The sequence below is a fragment of the Anomalospiza imberbis genome, chromosome 2, assembly GCF_031753505.1.
Source record: "Anomalospiza imberbis isolate Cuckoo-Finch-1a 21T00152 chromosome 2, ASM3175350v1, whole genome shotgun sequence".
In the NCBI taxonomy this organism is placed as follows: domain Eukaryota; kingdom Metazoa; phylum Chordata; class Aves; order Passeriformes; family Viduidae; genus Anomalospiza; species Anomalospiza imberbis.
Genome location: NC_089682.1, coordinates 78,012,495 through 78,038,926, shown reverse-complemented (window position 1 = coordinate 78,038,926; position 26,432 = coordinate 78,012,495). Strand labels below are relative to the sequence as shown.

The following is a 26,432-nucleotide window of genomic DNA, read 5'->3' as shown; positions in this document are numbered from 1 at the left end:
GCTTTCCAAAGCAACAAACCAAAAATGGCTATTTTTTCAGTTTGCAAGTGACTCTTCTCTGATTGGAAAAAAGTACTGAGCCATAATTAACCAAGAAATAATGTATTTCAGTTTTATGCTTCATTTAATTTTATTACTCAACTAGTTACACTCCAAAGCAGGTAATGTTTTGTCAACCACAGGAATTAAGTCACTCTAAGAATGGCTTAGGAAAAAATAAGGCTGTTTATGGTCATTACCTGTTCAGAAAAAAAGGCACCTAATTAGTCTGATTCACTCATTATTAGTTAAGTTCCATACTCAGAAATCTGCATGGTTTATAAATGTCTTTGAAGTGTGTTCTGTAGTTCTTTAGATGTATGTGGCAGTAAAAACACAGACATAATAAATGTAATTAATTTAGACAAATGCGTATTTTATGTAAATAGGAGCTAATGCTTCTAATCTTTTGTAGCTTTAAAGGTTCTTTTTTTGTTTCTTATACAGCTCTTTCAATGTATTTCTTTTAGTTTGGACATTCAATTTCATGTTTTAATAGTTTTCATGTTCTTTCTTTCCTTAGGAAAAGTTCAAAGAGATGGAAAAAAACCTGAATCTTGTAAACCGATTCTTAAAGTAGAGTACAAGACCTGTAAAAACAGGTTTGTTTTTCATTCTGTAATTAACTCAATATTACCTTCCCAAGTTGAAGTCCTTTTAGAATCTTTTCCTGCTTTCTTTTCACAGATCTATTTATTATTATTTGCAGATACTAAACCTATAAGGTAAACTTGTATGCACTATGTAGACTTACACTTGTTTTTTTTAATACAGTGAACCATTTGTGATATTTTCTGGTGGATTGTCCTATGATAAGCCTTGTCGAAGACCAAGTTTAACAATCATGCATGGGAAAGCAATTACAGTTCTTGAAATGGATCATCCTATAGTTGATTTTTTAACTCTTTGTGAAACCCCATATCCAAATGGTGAGTTTATTGGGAAAAATACAATTATGGAAACTATAAACAAAGTGATCTTTCCTGATACATTAATCCCATCCCAGGGAGTTCCATCCTCATAAATGTCTTCATCTCAGGAAAACTACATAACTGCAAGTACTTGGAACTTGTTTGCATTCTAAATGTAGGAAGGAAGTAGTGAGTGGAAAATAAAGTGTGCATAAATCTCCACTTGTAGGATTGAAACCCATGGGCTACTGTGAGAAAACATTGCTATTAATTGAAGATAGGTGCTTTTATTTCTGAAAATTTTCATCATTTACAGCTCGCTAAATTATGAAAATTTGACTATCACTTACCTGCAAAAAAGTTCTTACACTTCAGCATGAAATGAACTGTTAAGAAGTGTTATGTTTCCTGCATACTGTGGGGCTGCCAAGATCTGAAATATGTTGTCAGAAAGTTCCAGAAAGTAAATAAAGAAAAGCTGTTAGTCAGAAACTTTAGCATTTTCAGGCCTCAAGCAGAAAAGTAAAATAAATCTTATATATGTAGGTAAACCAAATGCACATTAAAAACACCTAGTAAAGATAAAGTGTATATGTACTTCAATATCATGCAAAAATTTAATTTTCTGTAATCAGAGTTGCTTTGGGCCTTCATTTAACTGTGTCAAATACTTCCCAGTATTTAGGTTTTGTAGCATCTTCCCCTGCTCACAGACCAATATTTAAACATTTTGGTTTAACTTGTGTTATTCATAGCCAAGTATAAAAAGAGGCAGAAAATAATGTGCATTCATAGGAGGACTGAAAGGAAGATGAATCAGTTGCTGTCATTTACTCTTCCTTTTGGCATCACCCATCTGACCAATTTATTCTGAGCTTGCACGTGCTGGAATGATTTGCTGCTGTTGAAAAGAAAGTCATAATTTCACATTTATATTTTTTAATAAAAAATGTAAAGGATAAAAAGTATGTAAATTAATATACTCTATGCATCAAGGGAAGCATTTATTTGTCATCTTAATTCTTTAGTTTTGATAAATAAAAAGAGAACTGTATAAAAAAACAAAGCATATAATCCCCTAAAGCATGTGTGGGAGGAAGGGGCATGTTGTTACCTGAATTGAAAACCGCAGATTTACAGGATTCCTAGGGAATATTCTCCTTGAATCGTCTCAGAAATGGGAGCATTGTGTATCATGAAGTATCCTGCACAATCTGTTTCTGCAGAGCTGTTGTACACAGTAGAAGTGTTACTTTTGGACAGCAAAAATACTTTTTCTGTATAACAATTGGATTCAATAATGCAATGATGCACACAACTTATTCATATTCTACTTCTTTACTTTCAACATAGCATCATGCTGGCAGACTTTAATACTCCAATTCTTCTTCTGCTTTGTATGTTTGTTAGCCGTACTGTCCAGAAGTAATTTCCTACTTCCTCTCTGGCCCTAGTTTCCAGCTATGTCTGGTTTGTGCATATGTCAAGGGTTTATACCTCAAAGCTTCTAATACACTGTGAAAGTTTAAAGAACATAAATATTGCTTGCTTGCTTAAAATGGCTGATAGGAGAACTCCATGTCTTTTACACTTGATTCCTTGCTTACAGAATTTCAAGAACCCTATGCTGTAGTTGTGCTTTTGGAAAAAGATCTCATTGTTGTTGACCTGACACAAAGCAAGTAAGTATAAAGTTTTATATTAAGTTATTTGTGTGTTTAACTGTCCAGTAAATTACCATAAAATTCCAAATCATTTAACTATCCAAAATCATTCACTCTTGGAAATAACTCCTGCTAAATATTTACTTCCACTTTAGGAGCTAAATTCACCTAATGAACAGGAACTTAGGATAATATTTGTTCTTAAACTTTGGAATAAATCTAAATCTGCAGTCCCTTCAGCACAGCCTTCAAACATTCATTCAACACCAAAGTTAAATAATATTTGAACACATATGTAATTTGGAAACAAGATTCAACAACTACTTTTATGCATGTCTAGCCGCAGAATCTTAATAAATAATGGCACTGTTTTATATGGATTTACAGAATTACTTCATGATCCAGTTGCTGGTTTAAATGACAAATAGTTTTTTCATATCAGAATCAATGTTCCTATCAAGGAGGAACTCTACATCATGTAAAGCATAATCCAATTATTTATTTTGTTCTGCCTCCAACACTACCAGTAATGGACATCCACATTCACACTGGTGTAACAAGGAACAGATTTTGCTGTCAATGTATTGAAAAATGTTAAGTGAATCATATTCAGATCGCAGTTACTTTAAAGAATAATTCAGATCATCTCAGAAGTGTAAAATGGACATAACTGAAATCAGAACCCAGTTTCCTATATTTTTTAATTGTGAATAGCATTGTATAATGTGCAAAAAGTGAGTTTTTCCTCCTTATCAGGCTGTTCAAACTGATGGAAGCGAGAAATAAACTGAGATCTGTTACTGCAATTTTTCATTGTATAATCAGAAGTCTACCAACTCAATAAGCTAAGATGTTCAGTATCAAATCCACAATTGTAAAAACAGTTTGTAGTTCATGGTATATATCAGATCCATGAACCTGAAACTTCTGGGAAATGTGTCACTTCTGTATAATAAGATTTTGAGATGTCAGAAAAAATTAGTTCTTGTTCATTCATAAAGGTAGGCCTATTAGCCCTAGGGAGTATTCATGTAGGATTCTTGTCTTGTTGAATTTTTATGTCTTTATTTAACTACACATTATTACTAATATTAAAAATAATACATAAGTTTAATTAAATAAGAGAAAATATATTTAATTAGTAGTGATTTTACTTAGATTCTGTTATATACTTTAATATAAGAATATGTTTTATTCTATGGCTCAGTGTGTCACAGTGCTTCTAATAAATTGTCTTCCTTAACTAGTTTTCCAATCTTTGAAAATCCATATCCTATTGACATTCATGAGTCACCTGTTACCTGCACAGAATATTTTGCGGACTGTCCTCCAGATTTGATCCCTGTACTCTATTCTGTAGGAGCAAAACATAAAAAGCAAGGATACAGCAATAAGGTAAGCAAAAACAATAAGCTTTTTTTTAAGCAAAGGAAGTAGATATGTAACCTATGTTTTTGTAACCCCTTACCATATTATTTTTGTTTTACTCCTTTAATAATCACTTTAAGGTTAGTGCAACCAGCAGCTTAGCAGCCTGATTACAGTCCAGTATTTGTCCCTCAGAAACATGACCTCTTAAGTAGAACCATTAATTATCATTAGATAGGACTTAATAATTAAGATGCTGGAGTTATTCCAGATCAGATTGTGTTAAAGGTGAGCGATCAGTGTACAATTCAGATTTGTATGGATAGGTTCTCTCTATCAAAGAAAAAAGTGAAAGCATTATAACTGAAAGACTTAGACAGATGTTCAGTGATAGATGACAACATCTGTAAGATTTGTTATTAAATAGGGATAATAATAATTATTATTTTACTGAGCTACCAAAGTCTTACCATAATGCTGCAGAAATAGGACAAGCTTCAGGATGTAAAAGAAGAAATTCAATTAATTTATAAATTTCAAACTTTTAACTGATTTGTATTTTGGCTAGAACTAATGTATTTTAATAAATAAAGTAGAAAAAAATACTGGGTAAACAAGTCAGATGTCATCAATTTTCTATTCAAATCAACAGAAACATTCTCCTTGGAGCTGGGCTTTTTTCCTTTAACTCAGAGAGTGAGCCCTCTCTACTTCTTTTGCACCCTGGTTCGCAAAAGCAGTTCAGAAAATATTTTTATTTCTCCTATGTGGATCTGCCCTTACCTCATACACTTTGCACATCTGCCTGTATTTCCTGCATCCTCTCTTGCTCTCTTGCTTTATTTGTGCATGTACAAATGCACTCTGAAGGCAGGTGGTCACTCATGTGCCAGAGTGACCCACAAGCATCCACTCCATGTATCCACACAGTTTGCGCTCCTGGTTTTTCTCCACCCACTCATCCTCTGCGTTCATCCTGACCCACTCTTCACATATGTCACCCTTTACATCCTGTATCCATACATGTCAGGGCTTTATGCACAGGGTAGTGTTCTAGACTATTTGTAAACAAAATATGTTCTGTAAAAGTTGCATTCTCTAATCTCATGGCATCATGCTCTGATACTTGTTTCTGGGCCATCTTCTTCAGTGCTCTTTGTATCCAGCATAAATTCTCGGTCTATTCAGTGTTCTATAGAATCTCCAAGGGAAAAGCCATCTCAAAAGACCAGCAGAATTGTTTGTTACTCCTTCTCATTCCTGCTTTAGGCTGTTGAATGTTAGCTATGTGGAAATATTTTAAAAGCATAGAACATTAGTTGATAATATAAAAGGGTTATTAAGTTTCCAAAGCCTGAACTGATGACACAACAATGTTATTAATAAACTGGAAAAGCCTTGAATTATACATATTTTTGTTCTTTTAGGAGTTTTATTGCTTTTGGGGGGAAGATGTAGTCTACTTCTGAATTTAAAAATTAGCCAAACAAGGTTCATTAGAATCAGTTGTGATCTCTGCACTTTTGTTTCTTTAGGAGTGGCCTATCAGTGGTGGAGCATGGAACCTTGGAGCTCAGACATATCCTGAAATCATTATTACAGGGTGAGAATGAAACGGGATTGGTACTTTTAAACTATTTGTGTCTACTCCTTTTGATTGCGGGTTAGCTATAGATAAGAGTTGAGACTTCATTGCATATGCATTTCCTGGCTCTTCACTTGAGTAGTGTCACCACAGAAATTCTCTTTTGCTGTAGAAAGCAGAACTTAGTAGCCAGGGTTGAGCTACATTAAGAATAACCATTGAGGCCCCCATGTTAGAGAGTAATACTTGTGAAGGCAGGGTCTTTACCAAAAAAATCTGTTTTAAGAGAATATTTTGGCCTTGGAGGTCACAAAGAATAGCTTCAAAAAGGAGAGCAGCTGTTGTCCCTTGGCCTTCTGGATTCTCTATCTGGGGACGGTTTGGGAATTCTTTTTAATAGTCAGCATTAATGAGGGTGTGGTGCACTGGGATGAATTTCACCTTGTGGGCAGAGAAACAGAGCAAAAAGAAAGTCTCAGACTGCAGTAGGAGCTCCATGAGCAATGTCTGGTGGATTCCCAAGGGATCATACTGTAAAACAGAGACTATTCATTCAGCTAAGATGCACAATGAGTTTTCCTCTAGTCTCAGTCATGTATTTGATGAATTGTTGCTATCAAAGACCTGATTTAAAAAATAAGCTTATGATGTATGCAGTAGTATGAGAAGGTGATGAAGGAATCATTCTCATTGCAAACAGAAGTGTCTCCTCTTTCCAGCCTTGCTTCAGGAATTTTATGTTAATAAAAGGAACACAGTTGTGAAATATCAAGCAAAATGAAGTTACCTTCTGTCCTTTCAAAGGTCACTGTACATGGCATTTTTAGAGTGCATAGGTTTGATGCTGGCCCACTACAAAGCCAAAAGTGCTGTGACTTAAACTTGTTGTTAGCATGGGAAATAATTTCTTCTTGTTGCAATCTTAAAATTCACTGGGGGCTTAGCTCTCTGCAGGGAATGCATAAAAATATTTTGTTAACCAAATGAAACCAAATAACAAAATATTTTCTTCTAGTTTGTATGTCTGTCTTTAATATATTGTCAGTAAGTTATAGAGAGTTACACAAACAAAATAAATTTTTCTGTTTGTATTTATTAGTCACTGAAAGTAGATAATGTTTTAGAATTGCATCTTGTTTTAACACATTTAATTTTTATATTTTTTTAAGCCATGCAGATGGATCAGTAAAATTTTGGGATGCTTCTGCCAGTAAGTTTCTAAAGTTCACTTTTACATATTGCTGACAAATCACACAAACACACATTTATATATAAAACAGGATATTTAACAGGTTGAGTAGTAATGGCTGGGCTGATATAATTAGGACAAAGGGCACGTCCCTAGGGCACACTCTTCTTGTGTTTATAGAGGAGAAGCCTCAGTTAGAGCTAACTATCAGTTCCAGTTGTCATGTCACTTCTATACTGAGTACAACAAAATCTTCTTTATAGCTAAGTAAAAATAAGACATTAAAATGCATTAATATATTTCAAAACATTTAATCTGGTGAGAGTGGAAAATACCAAAACCTTTTCTTGTCCAGTCTCAAATCCCAGGAAATAATTGGAAAGCATTTCCATTCATCCTAGCAGGAAAAAGCTTCAGAAAATACTTGTTCCATATAATCTAGCTATAACTGCATATATCAGCAACCAGTATTTTCCCCTACAGAAAATACATATGGTATTCATTAGTAAAATATATTTATTAAAATACACATACATTTTGATGGAAATTTAAAATATTCTGCTTCAAATAATTGATGGTGCTTCACCAGAGTTCCTGTAGAATTGCCTTGTATTCTTGTCTTTTTGATGGTACAGGCATGTCTGAGTAATATCTCTCTTTTATGAGGTATTAGTGTGTTAAAGAAAAAAGAGTGTGAAATAAAATTCTGGATGAAATGTTAGGCATAGAGAGGTTTAATATGACCCTAATAACCAGTTTAATGGGTGCCAAGATCATGGAGTATGGGATACTTGAAATACCCACAAGTTCCTTGTGGTGCCACAGAACTGAAATGATTAATATTGCTACCATTACCAGCCAAGTAGGGGGAATGTTGACAAGTTTTTAATGTTAGCTAAACCTGATGACTTCATCAGGTACTTGCCTTTTCGCTTAATACCAAATATTTTCACTCAGGATGGACAAGGAGAAAATGAGGATTTCCAAAGCCTCGTTTCACAAAATACATTTCATGTATTAAACTGGCACAGAAACTGAACATGGCCATGGGTTGGTATTTTATTATGTAATTTGTTTGGAAATGGTGGGGGAACAGAAACATGGCGCTCAGAATTTACATCTTCCACTGTCTTCAAGTTATGGCGAACACCAATCATCAAATGAGGTCAACAGTTTGTCTGCTGAAACAGAAGTTTTTGAGAGCTTTAATATGAGCAAAAGTAGGATAATTAGTTTTATTTAGAGAAGTATGGTGAGACATTAGACTTTGTCTTGTGAATATTTCAGCTTTAAGAAGAATGTGCAAATACAGGCTCTAAAGTTAGGGTGAAACAATACAGACTGTTGGAAGATCCCAAGGCATTTAGTGTGTGTGCTGCACAGGAAGCAAGTGTGCTAGTTATTCCTTCTAGAACTCTGGCAGAAATGGGGAAAGGAAAAAACCTCTCATAGGGAATATTAGCATAACCTAATCAATATATACATGCTGCAGTAACATTAAAAGCTTAGATGATCATGAATATTCACAATCTCTTCAACGGTAATGGAATTTTCAGTGCATCTCTGATGTCCTGGTCCTAGTCCTGATTTTCAGGGCATGTACTATGTTACTCCTACCGTACTTGGTACTCTTTATTTACAAGGTTTTGATTATTACAAAGTTTTGTTATTTATTTTATTTACAAGGTGCTAACCTTTTTAATGGAGTTCAAAGTTCATTTGAAATTCCCTAGCAAACATAATATCCTACTGGCATTTGAATGCACAAAATACTTTGCTTTTAGACATATTTTAATTGTGTAATCTTGTGTCTGAAAGCACAGATCTGTGAGAGACAGGGACTTGCCAGGCCACTGGAGCTGTTTCCAAAATATATCTTTATTCAAAAGACATTGCTGTTTTTTTATTTATTTGTGCAGATGTTACCCAGTAAGACAGCATAGAGAGTCTTGTCTTGTCTCGGTATCCTATGATTCTGTAATTCTTCCAGTCATAATGTGCATGGACCCATGATGCCTGATTTGAAGTGCCACTCTAGATTTGCTACTGGCACTAACTGGCAACCTGAATCCTCTTTATTTGCCACTGAGGGCAGGGAGAATTATGTATTTATTACAGAAGCACTTACTGTAATTTGTGAAGTTCAGAAGTGCTTTACGTGCTAAAACTTTTCAAAGCATTAAAAACTATATATGCTAAACCTCCTGGAATATATCTGCACTGCCAAACAAAAATGTAATTTTGCTGTGTTCATCATCTGGTTACATAACTAAACCACTGTCCTTTCATCTTTCTGTTGCTCTTGTACACAAGCTGGCCAAGCTGATCTACTACAATTACACTGACGTAGGCAGCAGCTTTGCCTTTGTGGATATGCACACCTTTATAGGTTCTGGGCCTGACTGACTTTTTCTGACATTATGCAGCTACTGATTAATGTCACTGAGAAACCAATGTAAAAATAGTAAAAACAGGGAAGAATGTAAAACATAATGGGGTGAATTGTCACCCCTCCTTTACTTCTGGAATTTGCCGCAGTGGAGTTCTAATCTCAACAAAAGCCTCTGGATACTAGGATTTTATATACAGATATAAATATAGATCTATATATTAGTCAAGACATTCAAAACATTTTTTAACTCCCATTAATTCAGAAGAACTTTTTGTTGACCAGGCCACCAGCATGCTTTCCTAATGTTTTTTCTTTAATTGCCATACACTCTTTACATTTTATCAAGACCATAACCTCAGACAAATGAAATCTTAGTTTCACATCTCTTTAGAAAAGTATCAACATCATCAGAGCCTCTCTATAGCACTGATTATAAGCCTAATTATGGACACAGTGATTTACACCTTTGACACCCTTCCCCAGAAGCACTAAGAAGTATTTCACAGACAAATACCCTTCTGAGAAGTAATAAATACATATCCTACCAGTCATGTGTACCAGAACAGCATCTGTATTGTTGTCCTGGTTTGGACGAGTGTATAATACACACCTCCTCTTAGGCTTTCCTAAGGTTCCTTGTTATGCCACATCTAAGAATAAAGTGAGAACTGAGGAATTTTATAACTGATTTGTTTCATGTTAGTATTTTTATATGTTTTAATATATTCCAGTTACTCTACAGATGTTGTACAAACTAAAAACATCAAAGGTCTTTGAAAAACAGAAAGTGGGAGAAGGAAAAGCAACAGCTGAGATTGTGGAAGAAGATCCTTTTGCTGTTCAGATGATGTACTGGTGTCCTGAAAGCAGAATTTTCTGTGTGGCAGGAGTTTCTGCATATGTGATTGTTTACAGGTTCAGCAAACACGAAATAAATACTGAAATTGCAGTAAGTACTCATTTCACTCTCTTATAAGAGAACAATTTCTAAATCAAATTGCCTTGCTTCATCTGTGCTCAAGTACTTAAATAAAAATAGCATTCAGTATAAATACAGGTTTAGGGACATTCCATTTTAAGCCTTTCCAGGGAAATCTTGATCCTACTTCAGTTACTGACAAAAATCTGAGGGTCTGGGAACCTACTCTCCACTTTATTTTTGCTTTAGTAGTAACATACAGTGCAGCTTTCAGACATGGTTTGGTTTTAAGACTTTATGATACAGTAATCTCTGTTGTATTTACCTGGTCTAAAATTACTGTCTGCTGTATGTTTTTATCAGTTAATGTACATTGTGTACATGCACAATGCTCTTTTTCACTCAAGTATTTAATCTCTTTAATTTCTGTTCATAAGGAGACTGAAAATTATCAGTGGGTTTAACAAAACAAAGAGTTGATCTTTTTCTGGCTTATGCTGACATTGTTTCCCTAAAGATGGAAACCATATGAAATGCCAGATTATTTGTCACCTTCCCTGATTATAGTTCTTTTCCTTTTGACAGTATTTTAATGCTCTTTAGAAAGTTCTACTGTGGCAAAAAACTGTGTTATTTTTGGCCTCTAGCCATGTGCCATTCTGTATGGATACTCATTACCTGTAGCTCATCTGTTGTTTTCCACTCTTTTCTCCCCTCTTCCCCAGGAAATTATTAAGCTGCCTGAATGTATCATTTCAGGAAAGGTTTAAAACTGATGAACAGTAATTGCACATTACTGACCAGCTCATGTATAATGCTGCTAAAATCACTCAATTTCAGTATTCTTACATTGTTCTACAGCAAATGCACCTTATCTTTTATTATCTATAATTTAATGTCTTTTTTCCCTGTTCTTCATTTCTCTGGCTGAATTGCATCATTACTGGTATTTTCTAAAGACTTATAATAGGTGCAATTTAACAGTTTCTTAGATTTCATCTGTAATTAATAAGCATTTTTCCCTAAATATTAAATTATGCAATCTTGGTGGCATAGTCACAGAATTCCCCTGGGTTTTGTGCATCTCTGAAATGGGCCTTCTCTCTTCTTTCTGCATTTTTGCTGCTTGCATTCAAGTCATCACTCTAAATGATGGGAGGGATTTTTAAACAAAAGTATGGAATTCTTTGTTAGGATCTGTACCTGACTTTAGGCTGTGTGTTTTTGTCTGTATTGAGACCGAGCTGGCCAATCTCAAGATTTCTTTGCTGCCTGAGGTACAAAGCACTTTGTGTCCTCCCTTCCATATCAGCCAGGCTGAACTTACCTTGAGTTCAATCTACAAATCCCAGCATTTTAAGGCCCCCACACTGGTTTGACTGACCTGATGTCAGTGTTCTAATGTTTTTGCTGTGGCAAGTGGGAAGTGTGGGGGCTACTCAAAGTTTGCTCCGTGTAGTAGGGAAGTCTGCAGCTGAATATGCCTCAGGGGCATAGGCTGTGCCTGGAATTTCCTCAACAGAAGTATTATTTGCATCATTTCATATCAGATTCTGGAGGCAAGGAGTATGCATGAGACAAATGCTGCTTCATATCCAACCTTGGAGTCATTGCCATGCAGTTATATAAAAAGCATTTATTGCTGTTATTTTTGTTTTCTTAGCTGAATCCACTTCATCCTGTCTCAAAAGGATCTATTAATTAAACATGATCACTTTCTCAGTGAGCAGTCTTTCCTCAGTGAAGCTCCTCTTCAAAGCTCTTGAGAAAAAACAGGAAAAAAGTTTACACTCATTTTAATGTGGAAAGGGGAATCAATAAGCCCAGTGATGAAATCCCCCCAAAATATCTTTAATCTGTGTCAAAATAAATCGATTCAACATTACTATAACCCTCCTAGGGTCCAGTCAAAGCAGGGACAAAAACATAAGAAACATTCACAACCATGTTTTTAGCCTGAATTTTTCCTTCTCTCTTCAAGTGAACAACAGCTAAAACTTTAAACATTAATTTTAGTAGAAAAAAGAATACACACAGAAAAACATTCAAAGAAGAGTGATGCACTTTTAACATGGTAAGCAGAAGAACATACTCTTCAACAGTTACTCCAGTCCTGCATAAAGATTAAACAGCATTATAAATTGTTTCAGTCAGCTGCAATTACTTCCAGATTAGATTTTCCTGAACTCAATATTTCACTCGTTAGTCTTTGAAGGCAAATGTTGTTTGTAGGTTTCTTTAACTGATTCAGGCACAAAATATCCATGGATTTTGAAAGGAGAAAACAAAAGGGAAGTTTTGAGAAATTATTCTCGCTCATAGTTGAACAGAATCTGTTCTTTCTGAAATCTTGTTTGTTTTAGCACAATGGTTGAGAACCAGGTTACTTTAGTACTATTCACCTTTATCTCCCAATTCTCATGAAATTTAGCTATTTTGTTTATCTTCATTCTGGTACAGGTGATATCTCAGTGAAAGATCACTAAGATTGAGTTTAAAGTGTCTACCTCTGCAATTGCTTCTATTCCCATGAAGGTAGCAGCACTGAAATTACTGTTCAGCTAGTAATCCCCAGACCTTGTCTCTTTGAGAGCTGTACCTTGGTTTTTATTCTTTTCAAAATGCAGATTTCCTTGAACAACTCATGAGGTAGAAAGAATTGCTCAGTATTTACTTACCTAGATTTGAACTTTCTGTCCAGTTCCTCCCTGGAGTCCTCAGTTAATATTTCCTCAATTACTGGAGAGAATTGTATGGTGGTTTGGCCTCTTTTTCCTTATCTAGAGAGGCCAGAAGGAAAGCAAAAGGTAACTGGTTTGAATTTTGCTTTCTAAAATCCACCAAACTCATGTTCATTCTAAGGAATACAGAGCTGTCTGTGCTGTAATCTTTGATTTCCTGGCCCCACCTATGAATAAATGAAGCTCATGTATCAGTACTGTTCACACTGTCAGGCTTATCCATCCTGGCTAAAACTTGTCTCGTAGAGACTCAGTCGTAGGAGTAATCAGGAGGCAGAGTTGGTGATCCTTCTAGTTCCTATCTGATGTTGCTGTTACTCTGTATAAATAACAAATGACAATATTCTTTGCCTGCAAATTATAATGATAAATGGGGGTTATTAAAAAAAAAGCATACTGATATTCATTTGAAAGTAATAGAACCTTCAGCAGCTTTCCTTATAAAATTATAACTTAGCTTTTTATTTATTTAAGTCATTAGAGGTACGACTTCAGTGTGAAGTAGAAGACATCATTACTCCTGAACCAGAAACAAATCCTCCATTTCCAGATGCCTCCTCCCAGCTTCCTTCTTTAAAGAGCCTTTCAGGCAGTACCAACACTGTAGCATGTGAAGGAACGATGAAGGACAGTATCCCATGTCTTAGGTAAGTTTATGCCATTGATTAAATATTGATCTTTCTAAAAAGCATTCTTATGTGTTAGTCAATCCATCAACTCCCGAGAAAAAGAGATTAATTGTATGTATGTGACACAAAATGAGAAGAAACAACAAACAAAATAACAAAACAAACAAAACAATTAAGGCAAAATAATCAACAAGGGATTTTAAAAGGATAGAAGTAATTGTGAAGAATATAAACTGTTATAGTAAATGTTTGACTCTCATTTTCCAGTGTGATCTAGGAGTACATTTTCAAGGAATTTCTGGGGGTAGTTCATTAAGAAATTTCAATAAAAGCTAGCATGTGCAAAGCTTTCTCTCCTTGATTAATTAATATAATACTATTTTTTTAAATGAAAGAACTGTATGTATTTTATGGTGTGTATGACATGGAAACTGTGTTCATACTTATGAAACAATCTTTAAAATGTACAATTATGAAACAATTGCACCGTGTGGAAGTGTATATTTGTTTAATCTTTAGGAAAAAAGCATATTGTTTTCTGCTAGAATACATTATCACTGTTTTGGAGTAGATTAATATGTTCTTAAGGCAGATAATTATGGATTTGAATAGCTTAAAACAGTAATTCTGTACAAAACTCTATAAAAACTGTAATTTTCCAGCAATTAGAGTGCACTGCTGACTAGAATTGCTCTCATTTTGGTGAATTAGTTATTATTTTGGTCTAATTGTTATTAAATCTTTTAAATGCCTTCATTATTTCAAAAGCAGTTAAAATGAACATTTCCTGATTTTGAAGATACTTTAGGCTGCTTGGCTTCTGAAAATGGCATTAGCATTTAAAAGCAATATTGTGATATTGTCCTTGTAAAATTATCGGTATTTTTTGGCATTCAATTCATTTGTCCATCTCATTTAGTCAGGCAGTTGAATTTCAGACCTCAGTTTAATAATTAATTTCAACTATGAAAATCAACAAAAGAGACAGAGATTAGTTATTAAAAAAATCCAAATGTGAAATCTATTTATGACATTGATATCAAGAAGAATGCAATCATTTAATCGTTTCACTGGCTAAGTGTTTTGCTTAAGAGATTCTTACTTGATTTTGTCTGTGAAAGAGAGGAACTGTTGATGTTGGAGGCAGAAAAGTTGTAATGAACCCACAGAGGTTCACCTTGTTAGTTTTTAGAAGTTTTCTTATCTCAAATAGTCTCAGATTAAGCCAGCCAATAGATTTTTGTCAAAATTTAGACAAGGTAACTGTAATCTTATTTTGACTGAGAAGTGGTTTTTCAAAGTCAGAGTAATTATACCACTAGAACTGCTGGCACACTACTACATTTAGATAAAAATATACTTCTGTATGCTATTATCCTTCTCAGGAAAGACATACAAATATCCACACTTTCTCCCCAAATCTTAGCTGGGTCCATGGGCCCTGTCTGTCTAAGAACTTCTGATCTAAACAGAATTATCGTGGTAAATGAAAGTAGTGCTGAAAACACTGGAAAAAGCCAGTGAAGACCAGGGTGATGCTGTTGTCTTTATATGCAAGTCATTCAGGTGGGCAGCAGGATAGAATCTAAAATAGAGCAATATTAATGTAAAGCTGCAGCCAGCTGCACATGGAGGGTGAGTGCACAGCTTGAACTATACTGTTAATGCACATAAAATTTTGCACACATACATAACTGGCTCCATTATGTTTATTTTCATATCTGCTTCTCAACATTGTTACAGCAAGTGATAATGGCACTCCACAGTAAATAAATCTTTCTAGCCAGAAGTCAGAATTACTTAATGTGTTTGTGTCTGTGAATAGCTACTAGGAAGAAAGTAATTGGAGGGACTGAAGTAATGAAAACTTGGCGCTTTTCTGAAATCAAAAGTTAAAATCAAACTGTTACCAAGAGAGGCAGGCAGCAGTATGGAATAAATATTATTCTTGCTTCTTTCAGAAGAGTTTGCAGTGAAATAGACAGCTGTAATAACCTAAGAAACCAATGGATTTGTGACTATGCAGATAAATCCTTTTGATGTAAATGCTGTTATCATAAAGCTGAACCCAGAATGTCAGTCTTTGTCCCCAGACTTCTAGTATCATCCCAAAATTAGGTCAATCAAGGGTTTTGACAGTAGCTTCAAGTAACTCCAAAGTGATAAGGAACTGTGAATATCTTGTGAAAAAAACTAAAGACCAAAACTTTGCAGCAATGAAATTCAGTGTTGCATAACAAGAACATGTCAAGAAAATCTCTGAAATGTACACATTCCTTCTGCTCATACTCCTGCAGTCTGTTTAGGCTTTTATTATAACACTTCAGATAAAAAGCCATCTAAAACAAGGTGCAGAATTGAGTATCTGCATTACTGTTTAAGCAGGATAGTTAGGAACACAAGGGAAATATCTCAAAGATTCTTAAGCAGGAAAATGTCACAGAAACATGGGAATGACAACCTTAATTATTAAATCTGAAATTATTTTACTCCATTATTAGTCTTTCACCACCTATAGTTTATTCTATGCTTAGATAAAATCCCTGTGAAATAATATCCATTTTTATCAAAGCAGATCCTCAAATTTATAGTGAAAAATATTTAGAGGGAAATGTGTTTGGTTTTTACCCCCTCAAGTGACAGCAGTCCAAAAGAAAACTTAGAAGATACTTGAAGTTCTTTAATTTTTTCAGGATGTCATTAAAAACACATTGGAAAAGTAATGCTACATTTAAAAACATGTTTTAGAAGATCAGAATTATTTCTGTTGCCATTGTCAGTCTTATGGTAGCTTGTTTAGGAGAAGGAAACAGATATTTGCTTTGACAGATACTTGTTGGAGCAGCATGTTTGCCTCTTGTGTTCTCCCACACCTTCAGTTATCCATTAGAAAATATGGACAGAAAGCTCAGCTGAAAGGGCATTAGACTAAGTCCTGGTTCTTGGATTTCATTTACCTGTTCTATATTTTTCTAACATTTTTTAAGAGCAGGAGCTGAAAGCTGAAAATGGGGTACAAGATGGAAAGACCACCACTATTATGCCTCTTAAAGGCTTACCTGCAGACATTAGAAGTTGAAGGGCTCCATCACAAAGATACTCTGAAGGACTGCTTGCAAAATATTCAGCTTCTGCTTGCTGTGAAATTTCTTTTAAAACAATACATCTTTACTGTATACAGCTCTTGTCTGTAGTTTCAGTTTATCCTGGTCTCAAAGGACCCCTCTCCCTCAGCAGTTTGAGTTCACAGATGTTCACACCTTTGTTCTCAGCAAGAATACTCCCGGGTAATGCAGGGCTTGCTTCTTTAGGGTTACGGATAGCATCACTTCAGAAATGCTCGTGGCTATGTATCATATGACCAAAAAAAGGGCAAAGTTTTAATGCCAGCAGAACCGGTTAGAAATTGCAAAGGTCTGAGCAGAGGTTTGCTGTTGATAGAAAACAACAATACAAAGCTATTGTCAGCTGTGGTGGGTTGAGCACTTGCTGAACTGCACTGTCATGTCTTTCCTACAACAATATCCAAGCCAAGTGCCTGATTACTGCTCCAGACAAATACACATGTGAGGTCTGAAGAGTACTACAGAGAAAAGAAATAGAACAGTGAGTGTGCCAAGCTGCTGTTAAGGAAATGCATTTAGAGGATAGATGAGGAATGACTTTCTCATAAAGTATACTGCCCTATTTTATGCCTATGTGCAAAGGGGTGCAATACAAACACTCTCACCAGTAACAGGTACAGTAAAAATGCACTGACTAGTGGGTTTTACCTGTAAATTACTACTACAGCATGAATGTACTAATGACTAACATGAATACCTCAAAGTATTGCTATTATTGCATAATGTTTTCTTCCAGCATATCCCATGTTATTGTACCACTCAAAAAAGCACATAAAGCAGTCATACAGAGGTGTTCAGCTCTTACACTTTCCCTTAAAATGTACACCTTCACTACCTGCTTTGCAAGTCACTGAACTTGCCATAACACGGTAGGAACAGGTGTTAATGGTTGTATCAGATTTGGTGTAGGAACCATTCATTCACGTATTAGGTGATTATACTCCTAGAGGTAAAACAGGACTTGTTTGCACTACATGGACAATAGAATTGTCAAGTCCATAAGTTTTTAATATGCTCTGGTGAGGGACCACTGCAGAAAGGTATATCTTCTCTTCTTCTCTTGCCTCTTTGCATTTTTCTGTCATGCTTTACTTCAGAAGACAAAAGTTCCAAATGCACAGAAATGTCCTTTTTCAAAGTCTCAAAAGAAAGGTTTTGCATTCAAGTTGACAATTCATAATGATGCAAATCAGTTGTTTTTTATGGCCCAATATTTGTTCGTTTGTTCTCATTTTGTCCTCTTCTTCTTAGTGTTAAGGCTCGACCTGTGCGGATGCCTCCTGGCTACCAGGCAGATCTGGTTATCCAGTTGGTGTGGGTGGATGGTGAGCCTCCACAACAGATCACCAGTCTTGCTGTAAACTCTGCTTACGGACTGTAAGTAACTCAGAATCAAGGTTGCGTTGATTTATTATTTATTGCGCTAAATCATGTTTTCCAACTATACTTTGAAATCTCCCACAGACAATTAAGGTCAGAGCGAAGAATTCAAAAGATGCTATAAATCAGATTATTGGGGAAAAGTTATTTGAACTGACCTAGAGATTGTAATATGGGATGTTAAACTGCCATTTTTGCCAATATTTTTACTAATCCTATTTAAAAGACTGAATCTTTTCACATAATTCTTTCCATCCTCTCAAATAAGATCTAATTGCATTTCAAATCTGTAATTTTCAAAGTTATTTTGAAAGGTTCACCAAGGTGAAATGCATTTATTGGAAAATGGTGAAGTGATTAACTGTTAAATACCATTTTCATGACATCACATTTTAGTTGGAAATTGTCTTCTGAGAGCAGTATTTTTATGTCTGTGCTAATGTCTGTTTGCACAAGAATTGGTGACCTGAAATTGAGAATTGAATAAGGAGCATTGAAATGTTGTATTCTGGATGGCAATGCAAACGAGTGTGTGTAATTGTTTCCTCAGGTTCAGTTTATTTGCAAATTTTTAATGTTTTCTCTTACTGAGAGTCACCCTGATACATTAAAATGGTTTTCCCTGTAGGTGTTACTCCAATAAAACTATTGGTTGTAATGGGTGTTAGGTGCTGACTCCTGCTGATTTTCAGTAAGTCACTGGACTCTTTTCAGAGACTTTGGCAGTTTAATGCAGAGTTTTTACATTTTGGCAAAATTCTTGTCTTCTGGGGGCTGTTTTTTCAAGTTTTCAGCCTGAATTTTTAGTTTCCTATTAATGAATTCTGGGAGTTTCTTTTCTTTACCATACCTTGATGCATTTGTCACTTGTGCAAATTGTTGGTTTTGCTCCCTTGCAGGTCTCAGACCTCAAGGCAGCATCTGAATAATCACACTGTTCTGTCACTTGTAAACTACTCTGATAGGTTGTGATTCTCCTAATGGTCACAGTAGTTTCCTAAACCACTGATTGATTCAATCAAATGCTTTAAATTGTTTCATTTGCTAGGAGCAATAATGGATTACTGGACAGCCTCCTTTAAAACAATAAGCTAAGTACAAGAGTGTTTCAGAAATAAATGCATGTATGAATAAAGTAGGCTGATAACCTGAATTTAACTTTCGTACAAAATTTACCCAAGAAAGGTCTTTTCCCTTACATTTTTCCTGCAGACTCTCTTCTTTCTTCCTTTCTCTTGTTGCTCTTAACTTTTTCCTCAGGTCTATGACAAGGCACAGTCCTTTCTTTCAGAAATTTTTGTTTACTACTTTAATTGTCACCTGTTATCTATCTTCACCATGTGGAAAAACCTATTCCACTTCAGCATGAAGCCTGAAAACACATAGCTTTTGCCATGCTAATTGTAGTGTTATTTGGGTCATCTTTTGCCTAATTTTTCTTCCTATACCACTCAGTTTAACTAGGTTGAAGACGTAAAATGGTGTGTGTTCTGGAGAGTCTGTTTCCAGTATTCTTTTAATTACTATAATTTCTGGAACTGTTTTACTGCAGCCATGAAACAGGAATAAAGTGAGATGCAAAAAACGCTTTATTCCCAGCAAAGATGAAAGACTTCAGACTCTGCACAATTTTATTTAATGTAATTGGTTTACTTTTAACAGTAACAAGGCTACAAATTAAAAGTATTAACCCCTGTTTTATTTATGTTGAAATGAATCATCAAAAACTTCTTCATGTTATGAAAGTAGAAAAGAAAATTTTACAGAAAGCTTCAATTACAACTGAAGAATTAGGTTAACCTTGAGGAACAAGGTTAAATACAAATAATAAATTTGTTTTGAAGTAGGTTCTGTTGGACTGAAAGCAGTGACTGAAAATTTATTACTGGTTTGTGGGGCAACAGTTTTCAGCTAATCTGCATATTAATTGCCTAAAAATGTCTGATGAGGGTTTTATGACATTTCTGTGAAAGATAACAACAGAATAGGACATCACCTAGCAACTAATTCTGTTCATTGCACAAAACTGAGAAATTAATTTTGGTTTTTGATTTCATAAGGACTTGGTTATTAGCGATTTATCTTAAGCCTTGCTAATAGTAATGGCTGTCTAGATTTTTTTAGCCATTCTCAGAAGCATTATTAATGAGCAATTTTGGATTCTTTTTTAAACTAATTTGTTCGGGTATAAGAAACATTAGACCCATGCTTGTGTGTGAAATTAGAGGAGTTTAGAAAAATACAGACCAGGAAATGATACATTTTGTTAAACTGCTGACCAGGAAGTGAATGATCACTAGCTCTTCTCTGTAATTCGTGTTTTCGAAAATTAATAAATCTCAGGTTAAAAATTTTCAAAGTGCAAATGACCTTTTTTTTTTCCCCTAAACTATTAATAGATGAGACTGACACTTGTCATTTTTATTCCTTTTTTTTTCTCCACCCAGAATGCAGGAATTTATGAACATATACCCTCTTTTTGTCTAAAACCATACCCCCACCCACATGAGCCGTTTTCTCAAGCTTGTCCAGGTCCTTCTGGATGGCACTTGTCCCCCAGGCACATCTCAGCTTGATGTTGTCTGCAAATTTACTGAGGTTGCCCTCGATTCCATTGTCTCTGTCACTGCTAAAGACATTAAGCCGTACTGGTCCCAGTATGGGCCCCTGAGAGACACCAATCGGGGAAAAAACGCCAATGGGGAAGAGTCAAAGTGCATCCATAGTATTTCTATAGATGCTGTACTGCAGTCAGTGTTGAGACTAGGGTGGTAAGCACAGTGTAGTAACAACCACTAGAATTCAAGCCACTGTTGCAGATGGTGCCTTAATTTGCTAGTTTGACATCTGAGGAAAAATAATTTCATTCTTCTTTACATATTACTTTTTAATTTGCTATATGGAACCCTCTTTTTCATAATAGAAGCAACGTAAGAAAAGGTAGGACAGAAGAAAATTTTCTAGCTACACTGCTTTCCCTCCACCCCATTACTTTCCTTTTGCATTGTTGTTTTTCCACACACAAATTCCTTTCAGGTATTTTGGAGATACATTAAGAAGAGTCAGGTGGAGGTGAGTGCACGGCTCACTTTTAGTGTGAATTAAGTGTTTTTATGCTTCTGTGCATAAAATTACAGAACCTGATAGCAAGTGATTCTGAATATGATTGAACATAGTTTGGGTTTTTTGAGTTTCTTTGTGGCTGTTCCTGCAATGTTTCTGTCTGGAATTTAAAATTTTAGTCTGATACAGAAGGAGAAAGATCTTGTCCATAAATCAAACCACCATCAAAATGCATTTGCAGAAGTATTTCAGAGGGGTAGAGACTGTTTTAACAGGAATCTCTGCTGTAGATAAGCTGACAGAGTTGGAAGAAAATTTTATAAATGCTTTTCAGATTTGAGTATCTCAACAATACAGTCTAATATACTTCATTTGTCATTAACATTTAACTTTAAAAGAATTTTTACATGTATTGGTATTTCTAATTTAATTTATATTTGTATTTTATATAAATGGATAACCACTTTTTAAGGTCCATGTCTCAATTTTTAGGCTTAATTGATATCTTTATAATTAGAATTATATTGTTCAATGAAGTAATGTTTAGACATTACTGCAATGTGTTTGATACAGAAAGTTGGTAGAAGTTGTAACTCTGCTTTCTGGAAAGTTAATTCAGAAAACAGTTTTAAAAATTGAGGATTACAAATCTGTAACAAATAAAAAATGTGAGCTTGAGTAGTTCCTGAAGAAAAAGTTTGTGCACTGTTCATAACAACAATTATAATTATTTTCAGGATTCAATTACATATTGCTAAAACTTTTGAGGGACGTTTCTCTCTGCAGAGTGGCTTTTGGGAACTGCAATGGTTTGGCTGTTGTGGATTTCATGCAGAAGACAGTCCTGCTGAGCATGGGCACCCTCGACCTCTATGGATCCAGTGATCCATACCAGCGGCAGCCCCGCTCACCTCGCAAGAGCAGGCAGTTTGCTGCAGGTAGGAAATAAATCACTGTGGTTATGAGCCTGATATGTTTCTTTGGTTTTTTTGCCTGTGGCTTTTCTAGTGCTTTTGGAATGCATGACTATTTGCCGGCCAATGGAGTTTCTATAACTTGGCAAAAGAAACTTGACATGCTCTAGGTGCGGGCACTTTCTCAGAAATAAAATGTTTTATGAGGTTTTTTTTCCCCTTTTGGGATGGAGGTCAGCAAGTAATTCCCTCAGCTGAGTCTGTAAAAAATCATAATGAGCAGAGCAATAAATTATTTCTCTGGCAGTCACTTGATGTGTAGTTTGTGTGCTATTTTCTTTCTGGTTTCAATAAGTTCATACCAATAAGTAAGACTTCAATTTAAGCTTAAATGTACCTTCTGCCAGGAGGTATTCATTGGAATGGTCAGCTGTGTTTAGAGATGTGTAACACCTGGGAGGTATGTTGTGTAGGTAACACAAGGAGCTCAAATTGAGCACTTCATTAGTGAAGTTCTTAATATAGACCTACAATATCCATATTAAAATTTGATGCTAAGAGGATTTGATGCTAAGTCATAACTGTTATTATGTGTTGTGTATTAGAAATATTAATGCTTCAGTAGAGCTAAATTTTACCATACTTTGTTCATTATCTAAACATTTACTTGTATAAACATTTACTTGTACAAGAAAAAGTCAGATCATCTGTTTCAAGTCTTTCCACTTGACATATTCCATAGTAACATGCAAGAGTCAGACACAATTATGAAATGTGTTTTGCATAGCTGTGAAGTTTTAAAATTCGATTTTAAAATATCTTTGAAAATGCAAAGCTTTAATTCTAACCCTAAAATTATAAAAGCAATGGATTATAGTGGGTTTATGCCATCAGCATTTTCATCAGCAGACCCTGCACTGAATCATCAAGTCCTACTTCTCCATAGAGTTATGGGAAATACTTTTTTTAAATGGGAATGTGTTTACACTCCAAACAGAAAGTAAAATCTAGAGGAAAATTTATAGAATAAAATACAAGTCTTCAGGCCTACTTCTGCTCCTGAAAGACCATTTATCTCACTTTCTGTGCATTTAATCATGGCAAGCTTAGTTCCCATCTGTGCTAAGTGTTAAATATGTAAATTTGGCACAGCTGAGGAGAGAAGAGACGAGCAGCTTCAAGCTACCATTAGCTTCTCTGTCCGGTTTCAGCCAGCCTCACAGCAGCTCCCTAAGAAATGTGAGCAGCTAGCCACAAACAACATGCTGCAGAAGTCTGTACAAAAGGTGGAGGATTGCTCATGTAGAAAAAGCTGTTCTAAGCACTGTATCACAGAGGGTTTTTCTCTGTCAGTGGCAGTCTGGGCCAATCCTTTAAGGCATCGTTCCAGCTATCCAGTGCTGCCAGAATGGAGCCCACTGCGGATAAATGACCGCTGAGAAGGATTGCAACTTGTAGATTGCTCATAGCAACTATGCATCTAAAAAAAGCCTCAGCTGCTTTCTCACCATCCATCCCACATCCTTTACTTTTTTGATTATTTTTCTTGTTATATCTCCCAATTGGAAGGTAAGCATCTGCTGAAATTTCTTCACCTTGGCTGTTCTAGATGCTGGTTATGATATCACTTCCTTTCACTTTAGACTGTTTTTTCTCTCTTTCCTCTGCCTGCTGCTGATGCTGGTGTACTGGCATGTTCCAAAGACAACTTTTGCATGCGTGGCCTGTCTAACTTTTATCCAGATTTAACGAAACGGATCCGTACTTCCTATCAGAGTAAGTTCTATAAAGGTTAGGCAAAAAGCTTTATCATGATTGGACTATGCCTGACTTAAACCCATGTGTTTGTGCTTTGTAATGTGTTTTTTTAAACACATTCAGCATGCATGCAAACTTATTACATTTTGTGATGTCAACCATGCTAATTTTTGACAATTACCTGTATTATACAGCAATTCTTTTCTTTAAAAAGAAAGTCAAAGAGAAAACCTCAGTGCTATATGGGACAGATTGGGCCTTAGAAATTATTTTTTGACAGTGTTATGTTCTTGGTGACAGTATCTTTCTTTGGTTTTATATTTGTTCTCACATACATTTACTAATATGAAGCATTTCTTGTTTTGCAATGGCACTATCTGTAGTTACCAATTAATTCTTCCCTTTTTTCAAAAGAACAATGTGGCTTAAAAGAGTGCCCATTGAATTGGATGCTGTGAAATTTAAAATTTTAATCTTGGTTTGGTACTTAAATATTTGGCTTTGGGGAACCATCCCGTGCCTCTGTTCTTTGATGGGGAATGTAAAGTGGGCATAAAAATACATACATCAAAGAGGGCTATGAAAATTCATGTTTTTAATATCTTTAAATTTTGAGTTAGACTGATATGAAATTTAAATATTAGTATTCATCACTGCAGAATGCAGTGAACAAAGCTATAATTAATTTTGCAAAAATGACTATTCAACAGATGAGCCATATCTTAATTAACTGCAGTGCTTATATGTAATTAGGTCTCTAGGATGCCTCTTTTTAAAGTACTTTTCACAGAACAGGGTAGGCAATTTTATATTAAATATTCAGTATAGGCAGGATAAAAGAGTAGCAGTTGTTTTATCATCTCTCATAAATATAAAGTTTTGTAGCTATTGAAATATATTCGTACACTTGCACGACACATTCTGTTCCATCCCTCTAGGCTGATTTCTATGACTTTATTTCATAATAGTTCATAAAAGGTAGTCTGTTTAGTTGAAAGACTAGTCCAGTTACAAATTCAACAGTCCATAAAAAGGTTTGGTGTATGATATCTTAAAGTCTGTTAGTCTGATCTTGCTAATTTCAAGTCTGTAACAGAGAACCTGAGTGACAGACAGATGTCAAATGTTTGGGGTTTTTTTCCCCTCTAAAATATTAATAAATTCTGAGGGCAAAAATTACCAATATTTTCATTCAGAATTACAGACATAGACCATAGAGTCTTTCATTGCTGAAAATGTATTGTCCTGTTTCTGTCTTCATCCCCATAGTCAGAAAAGTCTGCAAAATCTTCCTATGAAGTAGTAGTCTGAATTTTAGACAAGATCATTAACAGCTTCATTTCTTTCCTCAAAAATTGTTTGGTTCTTGCTTTTGTCATTTGATACTTACACAGGAGTATATATTGTATGATCTGAAAGATACACCATGCAGTAAAATCAAGAACAGGACTAGAATCTGTCACAGACTGAAATATCTTGCAAAGTCATTCTCCAGTCATGCTTTGTTATACCTCTTATCGGAGAGATGAATTTTAAGAGGGGTATTAAGAGAGGATTTGGGATTTTGCTTACAAGTTTATCTTCTCTGATAAGGGATGATGATGGGAAAAGTAAATTATTTTTGGAAATTGTGCAGTCAAAGCCAATATTATTATGACAAAAGCAGGAGCAGTCATGTGATAACAGAAGCATTAGGTCTAAACTTTTAAGGGTTATATCAATGAAAATGGAAGTTAATGGGAAGATAAATGAGTAGTTGATTCAATTAAGTAATGAAGCAGGAAGATAATTTCATGTGGATCAGTATGAGAAAATAAGACTTGTAGGCATTGAAGCCAAAAAAAGAGATTATCAATGATCAAGATACTTAGATTTTTGTTGGTCATTTTAGAGGTGATTTGCAGGAAGAGACAATGTAATTTAGTGTCCAGCCTAATTATGAGGGTGAAAGTGTGACACTCAAAGATGTAACCAGTATTATGGATTAGAGTATCAGAGAAGACAGTGATGCTCATAGCTCTGTTCATGTAGTAAAAAGGAAACTTCAGCACAAAAAAAACCAGTTGAGTTCATCTTGGTGATGTTAAGTTCCTATTTCGACACTCCTGAACAGATTTTAGAAAGACAGGATTACTACTCTAACTTGGATGGAAGAAATCCAAGTTAAAGATGTGTATTTGTGAATCACTAGGGATATATATATATATATATATATATATATATATATATATATATATATACACACATATATAATTATTGCCATGGTTATACCAAAGAATCTCTTTAACTACTGGGTCAGAGAAAGAAAGTGTTAATATTTCAGTCTGAGATGTCCTGCAACTGAACAGGGAAAGGGAAAAAAAAAGAATAAACAGGTAAAAGGAAAGAAGTAATATGTTGGAGAAGAGGCTTTCTAGAGGAAAGACATAATCAGCAATGTGAAGGACATCCAATATGCAAAGCACAGTGGTGGAATAAATGTTCTGATTTTTAGCCAATAAATCTATAGATAGCTTAATACTGGATACATATATAAAGTAGACCCAAATGCACCCAGAGTGGACTTAGAGCATTAAAGCAGCACATTCACTGTTTTGGGAGGTGAAAGTGGGAAAGGGAAGTGAAGAGGGAAGAAATGCAACCAGCTTTAGGCATACACAGTAGAAGAGACTGGAACATAATTGTCCATGAGGAAAAGGAGCAGCTAAGATGAGCATAAGTGCAGAGCTGGGGATAACTTTCAGGTGTTGATGAC

At 35.2% G+C, this 26,432-nt stretch overlaps 1 protein-coding gene across 8 annotated transcripts in view; it reads left to right on the top strand.

The window, feature by feature from the left end:
- Nucleotides 1-26,432, top strand: part of STXBP5L (syntaxin binding protein 5L) — a 185,527-nt gene that overhangs the window by 113,336 nt on the left and 45,759 nt on the right. For 4 of the 8 annotated variants that reach the window (XM_068181927.1, XM_068181931.1, XM_068181926.1 and 1 more), the window contains exons 9-19: nucleotides 563-641; nucleotides 814-968; nucleotides 2,560-2,632; nucleotides 3,862-4,009; nucleotides 5,518-5,585; nucleotides 6,737-6,777; nucleotides 9,880-10,097; nucleotides 13,283-13,455; nucleotides 17,814-17,939; nucleotides 21,792-21,943; nucleotides 23,624-23,695. In XM_068181927.1, the coding sequence (XP_068038028.1) occupies nucleotides 563-641; nucleotides 814-968; nucleotides 2,560-2,632; nucleotides 3,862-4,009; nucleotides 5,518-5,585; nucleotides 6,737-6,777; nucleotides 9,880-10,097; nucleotides 13,283-13,455; nucleotides 17,814-17,939; nucleotides 21,792-21,943; nucleotides 23,624-23,695 (1,305 nt within the window). The remainder of the gene's footprint in view (nucleotides 1-562; nucleotides 642-813; nucleotides 969-2,559; nucleotides 2,633-3,861; nucleotides 4,010-5,517; nucleotides 5,586-6,736; nucleotides 6,778-9,879; nucleotides 10,098-13,282; nucleotides 13,456-17,813; nucleotides 17,940-21,791; nucleotides 21,944-23,623; nucleotides 23,696-26,432) is intronic. The other 4 variants (XM_068181930.1, XM_068181932.1, XM_068181929.1 and 1 more) reach the window with 1 other exon arrangement.